The 11,812-nt window shown below is 34.2% G+C and overlaps 1 protein-coding gene across 1 annotated transcript; it reads left to right on the forward strand.

The window, feature by feature from the left end:
• Nucleotides 1-1,321: 1,321 nt before the first annotated feature.
• Nucleotides 1,322-5,762, forward strand: LOC126891599 (trichohyalin-like). The gene is made up of 2 exons (XM_050660778.1): nt 1,322-2,965; nt 5,541-5,762. Exons 1-2 carry the CDS (start codon nt 1,322-1,324, stop codon nt 5,760-5,762), a joined length of 1,866 nt encoding a protein of 621 aa, XP_050516735.1.
• Nucleotides 5,763-11,812: the final 6,050 nt, after the last annotated feature.

Raw genomic sequence — 11,812 nt, forward strand, 5'->3', positions numbered from 1 at the left:
ACAATTAAAACAAATTATAAACAACGGAGAAATCGTATATTAACTTTGCTGTTTCGTAACTTTTTTGCAAATGGTTGTAAAAATTTTTTAAAGCATTCATTTTCAAGCCCTATGAAATACGCATTTTAAGTATTTTTTAAAATTAGAATATAATAAACAATTTCTGAGAAATGTTAATTTGTTTATAACAATTTTTTTTTAAACTATTTTTCTAAACTATTTTTGAAGACTATGCAAAAATATGAAAAAATTTATATTTGTCGACAAAATATTAAATAGGCTCACACCTTTATAATCTTTCTAAGTTTGATCAATGTCTCATGATTATTTTGGTTGTTATTGCGACTGTCAATTGTTAATTAACAATTGAATTGTTGCTAAAATATTCGTTTCATTTTCACCGGCTTCTGAATTTATAATCTTATGCCAAGAAAGCTTTTATTTCACCAAGCTATACAATTATTGATAAATAATTACTGGCCCAAAAAATTTATTTGAAGAATCGAGATTTTGTTGGGAAAACCCACATTTTCCGAGAAAAATTTTCGTCGGAGCAAATCGGGAAAAACTTGCCTCTATGTAGAATTAAATTGGGGTAAATTTTTATTTGAGTGTTTTTGGTGTAAAGCTAAAATCTTCGGAGTTATAGAGCAATAATTGAAAAATATACGATTTGTCGGCGTTATTTTGTTTATAAAAAAAGTAGCACAGTATCTGCGGACTTTGCATACCTATAATATTAATATATAGGGTCTCATAATTCGATTTCAGCAATAAAATTGCTGGTAAATAACCTTTCTTTGTACTTTACTAGTTAGACCAGCGTATTATAACTATTTTTTTTTTCAAAAATTAAAGATTATGCAAAAAAGAAAAATTTATATTTTGTCGATAAAAAATTAAATAAGCATCTCATCTCTATAATCTTTATAAGTTTGATCAATGTATTGTTATGACAGTTCCGTAGATTGATCCTACATTGAAAAAGTCCCTTGACGTAAAAGAAGAAGTAGTCACGTACGAGAATGTTCTGGATGTCATGGAATAACCCAGAAATGTCTGGTGACGTCCAGAACGTCAGAAATCTATATAAACATACGTGTTTGACATTTTACAGTTCAGTTGTAATTGAGTATTTAAAGTTGATAGTTGTCATTGAGTTTGTATTGTAATTGAAGTTAAATAAAGTATTTTAAAGAAGTTGTAACATTGGTGACAGCGGTGGGATTGAAGACATAACTACATTTTGAATGGTTAATACGAGATCAACAGAATTTAAGAAAGAAATGGATAAGTCCGGACCCCAGAATGGTTTTTACAAATGAAAGCAGATGAAGAGAAACGTAGGCAAGAAGAAAATATAGAGGAAGAGAAGCGTAGACAAGAAGAGAAAGAGGACAAGGAGAAGCGTAGACAAGAAGAGAAAGAGGACAAGGAGAAGCGTAGACAAGAAGAGAAAGAGGACAAGGAGAAGCGTAGGGAGGCGAAGGAGAAGCTTAGACAAGAAGAGGAGGAGAGGCGTAGAAAAGCAGAGGTAGAAATGATAAATAGTTTAACCCAAATTCATGAAAATTTTCAATTAGAGGTAAGCCAACTTAATAATAGAATAGACACATTAGATGAAAAACAAAACTCTTTAGACAATAAAATACAGCAGCAACAAAATTCTTTAGTTAATTTAGAGCAACAACAAAACGATTTGAAATCTAATTTAGAAAGACAAATAGTTGAGTTACAAACCAAAATTAATACCCAAGCTTCATTATCACATATTTCAGTAACTAATATCGACTCTGAACAAACAGCCCCTTCATCTTCGATAGTGTATCCAGGTACCGTCAGAACGAGCAAAATCTTAAAACCACCGACATTTGATGGCCAAACAGCATGGGAAACTTATCGTTTTCAATTCGAAGCTGCAGCTAGAGCAAATGGCTGGAATGAGAACGAAATGGCAGCTTCCTTGGTGGTGTCGCTTCGAGGTCAGGCAGCGACCGTTTTGCAATTTCTTCCCCAGGATGCACCCAATTATACCTCTCTCGTACAAGCTTTAGAGACAAGGTATGGCCAGCAACATCTGAAGCAGGTTTTTCAAAGTCAGCTGAAAGTTCGATATCAAAAATATAATGAAAGCCTGCAAGAATTTGAAGCCGATATTAAAAGATTATTACATTTGGCATATCCTCAGGCACCAAGAGATTTTCTGGAACAAATCGGTATACAGGCTTTCATAGATGGACTGCATGATATCGAAATGCAACAGGCTCTGCGATTACAATACCACAAAACGCTTGATAAAGCACTAATCTCAGCTCAGGAGTACGAAGCGGCGAAAAATATTTCTAGATCTCTTCCACAATTAAAAGAAATAAGATTTACAGAAAATAAGCAAGTCACAACCACAGATAATGAACAACTAGTTTTATCCCAGATATTAAGCTTACTACAAAATATCCAACAAAAACCTAGAAATGAAAACAGAAGATGTTTTAACTGCGGAAGAATGGGACATCTAAAATCCAATTGCAGAAGCCGATCCCAAGCACGAAAAGAAGAATACAAGAATGAGATCAGAAGGTCGCTTAGTTCGACATCCAGAAGCCTGTCGCAAAGTGTCACTAGAAATGATGGTAGATGGTCACTAAGAAACAGATTTCCTACAACTGACCATAGAAAGGAAGAAAATACACTGGAATTTGAAGTTAGCCATTTGAAGGAACAACTAGCGATTAGTAAAAATAAAATAGAAAGATTAAGAGAACAGGTGACAATATTGCAAGAAGAGTGTAAGGTAATTCAAAATAATGCAAAAACTACACAGTCCAATCTGGAAAACGAATGTCAAAAACTGATGAAAGAGAAGAATGTGTTAAATAAACAATTTCAAGAATACCAAAATGCATTAAATGAATTACAAGTTCAAAGCCAACGTCAGCTAGCACAAAAAGAGAATGTAACCGAAGAAGTTAGTCTGCGGATGACCACAGTTGAACAACAAGAAGATAATGACCAGATTTCTCTGGAAAACATTAAGAAGAGTCAAAAGAAAGATAACGACTTAAGAGTTATACGAGATTGGCTTAAAAATGGAGTAAGACCTCTTTGGCAGGAAATATCTAAATACAGTCGAACTATAAAGGCGTACTGGGCTCAATGGGAATCCTTGCATCTTTCGAATGGTTTGTTATATCGGAAGTGGGAAAGTTCCGATGGAGTACGTATAGTTCAACAGGTGGTACTGCCAAAATCACACATTAAAAGTGTGTTGGAAGACCTTCATAGCAGCCTGTCTGGAGGACATTTTGGAGTAAAAAGAACACTGGCCAGAATTCGAGACAGATTTTATTGGATAAATTGTCGCCGAGATGTAGAAGCTTGGTGTAAGAAATGCGATTTATATAACGGAAGAAAAGGTCCTAAAACAAGAAGTCGTGGTAAAATTGCACAATATCTTTCCGGAGAGCCTTTTGAACGACTTGCAGTAGATATTCTCGGTCCACTCCCGCTGACAGAGAGAGGAAACAAGTACTTAATGGTTGCAATGGATTATTTTTCGAAATGGCCTGAAATTGCACCCCTTCCTAATCAAGAAGCGACTACAGTAGCAGAAGCATTTATAACACACGTCATATCAAGACATGGAGTCCCTTTAGAGTTGCATTCTGATCAAGGTCGAAATTTTGAATCAGAATTATGGCAAGAATTAATGAAAATCTTGGGTATTAAGAAAACTCGAACTACGCCTCTCCATCCACAATCAGACGGAATGATCGAAAGACATAATAGAACTATTTGTCAATATCTTTCAATGTTTGTTGCTGATAATCAAAAAGATTGGGATACCCTAATTCCTCTGTTCTTGTTAGCCTACAGAAGTTCCGAACATGAAGCAACTGGTTATTCTCCATCGATGATGATAGCCGGAAGAGAAATGAAGCTTCCTCAAGATCTTATTTTCGGAAGATTGCCTCCCTGCGAAGAAGAACCTTCATCCCTGACCTACGTTGAAAACTTAAAAGAAAGATTGGAAAAAGTCTACGAATTTGCTCGTAAAAGTTTGAAGCTCCAAAGTGATAGAGCCAAGTCCAGGCTCGATATGCATGCTACTGGGACAATTTTCGAAAGAGGCGACCCAGTATGGCTATACAATCCCACACGCAAGAAAGGACTTTGTCCGAAACTTCAACGAAACTGGGAAGGCCCGTACACCATTTTGAAGAAAATAAATGATCTAGTCTACCGCATCCAGTTTTCAGCTAGAAGTAAACCCAAGGTAGTTCATATCGAGAGATTAGCCCCATATCATGGAACTGATCCACCCTGTTGGCTTCAACCAGACCCTGATAGACCAGTTATTCGAGGCGAATAACTATAAAGGAGGGAGCAGTGTTATGACAGTTCCGTAGATTGATCCTACATTGAAAAAGTCCCTTGACGTAAAAGAAGAAGTAGTCACGTACGAGAATGTTCTGGATGTCATGGAATAACCCAGAAATGTCTGGTGACGTCCAGAACGTCAGAAATCTATATAAACATACGTGTTTGACATTTTACAGTTCAGTTGTAATTGAGTATTTAAAGTTGATAGTTGTCATTGAGTTTGTATTGTAATTGAAGTTAAATAAAGTATTTTAAAGAAGTTGTAACAGTATCATTATTATTTTGGTTATTATTGCGATCGTAAATTGTTAATTAACAATTGAATTGTTGCTAAAATGTTCGATTAATTTTCACCGGCTTCTGGAATTACAATCTATATCAAGAAAGCTTTGATGTCACTAAGTTATTTAATTATTGATTAATAATTACTTACCTAAAACTTGATTTGAAAATTAGAGTTTTTGTTAGGAAAACCCGCATTTTCCGAGGAAAATTTTCGTCGGAGCAAATCAAGAAAAACAGATCTCTATGCAAAATTTAATTGCGGTGAATTTTTATTTGGGTATTTTTGTTGTAAAGTTAAAATCTTCGGAGTTATAGAGCAATAATTGAAAAATATACGATTTGTCGGCGTTATTTTGTTTATAAAAAAAGTAGCACAGTATCTGCGGACTTTGCATACCTATAATATTAATATATAGGATCTTATAATTTGATTCCAGCAATAAAATTGCTGGTAAATAACTTTTCCATGAATTTTGCTAATTAGCCCAGAGTATTATGGAATTATAACAAATATGCCTGATGTTTATTGTTTTATAAATAAATATCTAACGAATACTTTAGTTAATTTAAGGATTTTTAAAAGATCTTAATAATGAGATAAATCCCATTATAATAAATATCAATTCAATAATCCTAAAAAAACATAAAAAACGAGAGCCGTCAAACAAAAAAAATTTAGGCTCATCCAAAAAATAATTGAAAACCCACTTATCATTTCCATCAGAGAAAAGTAATTAAATCACCATCAAAATCCGTGACCACCCAAAAAAATTTTCTGGATCCGCCACTGTCCGTGGTCTTACCACTGGTCTTCTTCCTATTTAAGTAGTAACTGTCTGCACTACTCTATTTGTTGTCATTCGCATTATATGCAGCATGAAGGTGGAAAAAACGATCATGAAAAATGTGATCTAATGATCTTAGCAAGATCTGCGAAAGAATTAAGAGAAGTCGTGAAGAAAATTATTATTGAAGAAGCACAAAAATTCGAATTGGAGCTAAGTGAAGACAAAACCAAATATATAATCATAGGAGGGACAGAAAAACAAGAAGAAGACTTTAGTGTGAGGTCGGTTACTGATAAAAGCTATACATAGTTTTAAAAGGGTGGACAATTTTGAATACCTGGGTGTCGTATTCGATGAAAATGGAAAATAGAAAGGAGAGATCGATATCAGAATAGCAAAAGGGAGTATAAAATTAATCAGTTTATGCCTGGTTGCACCAATAAATCTTAAGCTGCAGGTTAGCTCAGCTCAGCTTATAGATAGGGCCACTTTAAGTCTCACTTACATTGCACCATAATTTTCGATTGTCATCGATCCTATCCACGTGGCAATGCATTGTGATAAGCTGAAAATTTATCTAAAACTTAAAGCACGTCTTAAGCTTAAAATCTGTTAGTGTAACCAGGCTGTAATGCCTGATTGCACCAACAGATATTAAGCTCCAGCTCAGCCCAGCTCAGCTCATAGATAGGGCCGCTTTAAAACTCAGTTACGTTGCACCATAATTTTCGATTCTTATTTAATCACGTCTTATCTGACACGAAGTTTAAGATGCAATCTACGTGGCAATCCATTGTTGCAAGCTGAAAATTGATCTAAGAGTCAATGGTGCAACGCATATGTTTCATAAGATGACTTTAAGGCACGTCTTAAGCTTAAGATCTGTTGGTGCAACCAGGCATAAGAGTTCCAATGAAGTAGCAATATGTTTCTAGACAAGGCAAACTCCGAATGTGTAAAACGGTAATTAGACCCACAGTAACATATGCCTGCTAGGTATGGACATCAGAGGCGTGCGGTCCATGGAAGCGGGGGAAGCGCCGCTTCCCTATTTATACGTCGATATAAGAAAATATATTATTAATTAATATTTAATAATAAAAAATTTTTCCTAATCCAAGTAATCTACATATTACCTAGGCAATAGGCATTGAAAAATATTAAAAATTAATCGCGTACGAACGAACTCAATATGCACACAATTCAACTATTTGTTCCACTCCTGACAGAAGCGCATCTCAAAATCGCCGCTTGTCGTACAGTTGTCCAGCTTAAAAAGTGGTCAGGGTTCAATGACCGCACCCACTAGTCGCGCGAATTTTGGTACCATGGAAGCGCTTATCCTATCGCCTTCGCGAAAGTGAGATGCTCCTACTGGTACTGCTACTAAGGGGTGCTTAGGTATTACATACATTCGCTTAAAGAATATTTCGATTTAAATTTTTTGCAGGGATTTTTCCTTTTACTGATCTTTTATTTGACATTTTACAGAAATCAAATGGTATTGCATTTTGTATAAGACAAATTGATGACTTTATTAATACGATAATTAAAAAAAACGAGAGCAGTTTAAAAATATTTGGGATAAAACTGAACATGGGATTTGAACATGAAAGAAAAATAATGAAGATTGATAATTTCGGAGACAGAGAGACAGAGAAAACATAGGAAACAAAGAGACCTTTTGATAATATTCTACAACAAATGAATTCTAGTTTTCAAAATTTTAACGATTTAAAATTTGTAGAATTATATATACAGAGTGTCCCAAAAGTAGTGGAACGGTCGAATATTTCGCGAACTAAACATCGGATCGAAAAATTGAAAAATATGTGTTCAATCATTTTCAAAAATCTATCCAATGACATTAAACACCAACCCCTACTACACCCCCTGGAGGTGGGGTGGGGGGTAACTTTAAAATCTCAAATGGAAACCCCTAGTTTTTCTTGCAGATTGGGATTGGTTACGTAAAAGTAAGCAACTTTTATTCAAGACATTTTTTCAAACTGTGGATAGATGGCGCTATAATTGGGAAAAGCGATTTATCCTGATACCATATGTAAATTATAGAAACGGTCTAATATCTAGAGAAATACACTTCCAAATGAGAAACTAAAAAAGAGGTTTTTAATATTTTTTAAAACCTATCGATAAACACCAAACATGACCCTCCAACACACCCACTGGAGGTGGGGTGGGGGTAACTTTAAAATCTTAAATAGCAACCCCCACTTTTAATTACAGATTCGCATTTGTCATAAAAATTAAGCAACATTTATTCAAAACATTTTTTAGAATTGTTGATAGATGGCGCTTTAATTGGAAAAATACGATTTATGAGCGCCATCTGTCAGCAATTTTAAAAAATGTTTCGAATAAATGTTGCTTAATTTTTCATGACGAAATCGAATCTGCAATAAAAAGTGGGGGTTGCTATTTAAGATTTTAAATTTACCCCCCACCCCAACTCCAGGGGGTGGGTTGGAGGGTCATGTTGGCGTTTATCGATAGGTTTTCCAAAAATATTAAAAAACTCTATTTTAGTTTCTCATTTGGAAGTGTATTTCTCGAGATATTAGACAGTTTCTATAATTTACCTATGGTATCAGGATAAATCGTTTTTTCCAATTATAGCGCCATCTATCCACAGTTCGAAAAAATGTCTTGAATAAAAGTTGCTTACTTTTACGTAACGAATTGAAATCTGTAAGAAAAACTAGGGGTTTCCATTTGAGATTTTAAAGTTACCCCCCACCCTACCTCCAGGGTGTGTAGTGGGGATTGGTGTTTGGTGTCATTGGATAGATTTTTGAAAATGATTGAACACGTATTTTTCAGTTTTTTGATCCGATGTTTAGTTCGCGAAATATTTGACCGTTCCACTACTTTTGGGACACCCTATATATAATCTTAATATTTCTAATTTTAATTCATCAAAATTTCCCACAGAGGAATTTATTTCATTACGATTAAATAATGAAAATTTTTTGATATCCCAGCTTTGCATTCTCAGTTAAGTGTCATTTATGAAACAACTGACATTAATGATAAAGAAATACCCAGAAATCTGGGATTTCTTTATAACTACTGGTTTAAACAAGTCACTGTGTGAAGTGGTCAAGTTATGTGAATTAGTACTACCAACTAATATCCCAGCCACAAGTGTCAGTTGAACGAAGTTTTGCAGTATTAAGATGCATTAAGAGTTTCAAATTAAGAGTTTAAAAGAAATTCAACAAGCGAAGACAGACATTGAAAGTTAGCCCTATTATCCATTGAAAAAGACTACATTCAACAATTATCAGAAGTTGATAGGAGAATAGACCTCGAGTATAAATAAGTGTCATTTTAGTGAAAGTTTTGTGTTGTGGAAAATGCCTCGGAGTATAATTTTTTTTTAAATAGGATTCTTCTTTAGAAAACCAAGCCCGGCGCGAGGACTCAAGGCCCGAGCTAGCAATACAGATCAATGATAGGTCACAAGTCACTAGAAATAGCGGGAATAGAGTGCCTCACGCATTCATGCGTCACGGATTTAGTGTGTGAGTCCTTGTACGCAGGACGTCTCACATAATTAAGTACTTTGCTGATAGAGAGCCCCTGCGCATCAGAGTGTTATCAGGTGGGAAGTGGCTCGACCCTCGACCCTTAAGAAAATATTTTTATATCCTTATTGAATCGCTTCTCCTTTCAAAAAAGTCACCGCACGCCACTGATGGACATTAAATAAGAAGGAAGGGGATACTCTGGAAAGATGGAAAAGGAAAATATTGAGACGCATATTAAGAGGGGGGAAGATAGAATATGGGTAGGAGAGAAGAACCAACAACGAATTAACGGGTGCGTTCGGACGACCACAGCGGCTGGACAGCTGAGTAAGCGGTAGCATTCAGACGACACCGCTGGAAGTCAGCCGCTGAGAGATTTACTAAGTTTTCCCTATTAGCGCTGGATTCAACCACTAAGCTGCTTTGTGCTCACACTCAGCCGCTGTAGTCGTCCCAATTGCTTTGTACAGTCGAACCCGCTTATTAGAGTACCGCTTATAGGAATATCCCGGTTTAAGGAATAGAATTTTGAGATCCTGGAACATTTCCATTTACTCCTTAATAAATTTAACCGTTTATAGTGATACGTTTTAGTAAAAGAATCCCGCTTTATCTAATAATCCTAAGTTACCAAAAACTTTTTAGGTACAATTTCCCACAAATTTTTATGTTTTCTGGTTTTATAGGATCTGTCGATAATATTTTATTTCTTACTTTATTATGGGTACCAATTTTACCTTCCGCCAAACATTTACCGATCGTAAAGTAGGTATCTAATTTTTCAATTGTGTAAACATTCTTATTGCTCACTCACCGCCACGTCGTTGTCTGTTTAGATTTTTAACAGTTGGAAGTCATAAATAACCCCTTGTAATATAATAACCGCTGAAATTTTCTGGAGGGTAAAACCAATGTCAATTTTTTATTTATTATAATTTTAGAGCAACAAGTGACTAATATCGTTGATTGAGGTATTAGACCCATATTAATATTTCAATCAACGCTAATAACTTATGTAACAAAACAAATAGTCTCAGATTACCGATTATTTTTCCAGAAAAAAAGTAAGTCTGTTGGATATATGTTAATAAGAATATATATATATATATATATATATATATATATATATATATATATATATATATATATATATATATATATATATATATAAAGAAAAAAGAAGTACTTTGTTGACTTGTTTATAAAAAACACTTTTGAGTTTCGGTGGGTTGGAGTCAATAAAAAGGGGCTGTTAGAATACTATTTTTTATTACTATATTATACTATATATATATATATATATATATTGTTATATTTCTATTTGATATGAAAATTAAATTTTGATAATTATAAACAAAATTCACTTTAATATAAAATATTTTTAATTTTCTCAACCTCGGGCATATAAATTTAGAACAACCTGTATACAACAAATTGTTATATTTAATTTTAAGAAGTGATTAGAATAAGCGTACGAAACTCGGAACAATGTGCTTAGATAAACAAAGTGAATGACGCGTACCATTATCGTTCTTCTCGGAAGGTCGATCATTAGCCTATGCTAAATAAAACTCAGTGAAATAGATGATAGTTCATTATCGTTTTTCGCGGAAGGTTTCGATCATTAGCCTATGCTAAATAAGACTCTTTTGAAAGAGAGAATAGGTCATTAAAATTTGTAAATATTTAGAAAGTATTTTAGAATGGGAATTAAATATTTTCTTTTGAAATCCATTAAGCATATTTAGAAAGATTAAAAATTGGTTTTGAGGAATATTACGAATGAGAGTTGGTGGTGGAAGATTGATTTGTGAATCTGGAAGGGATATTTAGAAAGTAGGGGAATGGATGAGAAAGTGAGATCAGAATGTTTTGAGCTGTCGAGAAGTGAAGTCGAGTAGTAGACGGTAGTGTTCGAGGAGTGAGAAAGCCGGTGTAGTTCCGTGAGTGTGGAGTATCTATCGTGGAACGAGAAGTAGGCCAGGTCGAGAGTAAAAGAACCTCCTTGAGCCCAGAGTGTCCCGGTAGATGATAGCAGTTTCGAAAAAGGTAGAACACAGCATCACGACAAAAGCAGGAACGAGAGCTATTCGAGCTAGTTTTTCAAAGGAGAACATCACTGGAAGCCAGGACGAGGTTTGATCGCAGCCAAGGATAGCAGGAAAGGGTCTTGTGTGAGGACATTTTCAGTTCACCAGGAAAAGGTCAGTCTCATTTGTTTGGACATGAATGTATGGGTTTTTCGTATTAAATTCCACATAAAAAATTGAATAACATAATCAATAATATCAGAAAAGCTTCATCAAACTTAAATAGAGTTGTTCCTAATAACTCCTAATAGTTAAATGTTAATAAAAACTTTCAATTGAAAACCAAAAGGAAATAAGATTCCCATTTGTAAATGTTATGTTTAAGAATAATAAGAAATAGCAAATATTAAGCATTGATTGCCTTTTTAATAAAATAAAAAATATTTTGATTATAATTGTAACCCATATGTGTATTTTTTTTTTACTCTTTTCTTTTCTATCCCGATTAGGAACCATTAAGAAATATTTAGAAGCCACGGAAGTAAGTAATTAATTTATAATTCGCCCTGAGATTGAAAACATATTGATATGTGATCTGGTTAATTAATTGGATTAGTATTAATACATTGATTAAATTAAGTAACATATAAGAATATTATCTCATATCAATAATCAAGATCACATCAACTGTCGTCCAACGTGGAAAGCATTGTAAAGTATTTCTAGTGGCAAATTTGAAGGATAGAAAGAGTAAAGCCGGTATTTGAAAATTTATATG

This window comes from Diabrotica virgifera, chromosome 9 (assembly GCF_917563875.1).
Source record: "Diabrotica virgifera virgifera chromosome 9, PGI_DIABVI_V3a".
Taxonomy (NCBI): Eukaryota; Metazoa; Arthropoda; class Insecta; order Coleoptera; family Chrysomelidae; genus Diabrotica; species Diabrotica virgifera.

Excerpts from the sequence above, each read along its gene's own strand:
- LOC126891599 (XM_050660778.1), top strand. The coding sequence starts at position 1,322 with ATGAAAGCAGATGAAGAGAAACGTAGGCAAGAAGAAAATATAGAGGAA. Across the intron at positions 2,966-5,540 it reads AAGAGAATGTAACCGAAGAA|CATGAAGGTGGAAAAAACGA; the intron begins GTTAGTCTGCGG and ends CATTATATGCAG.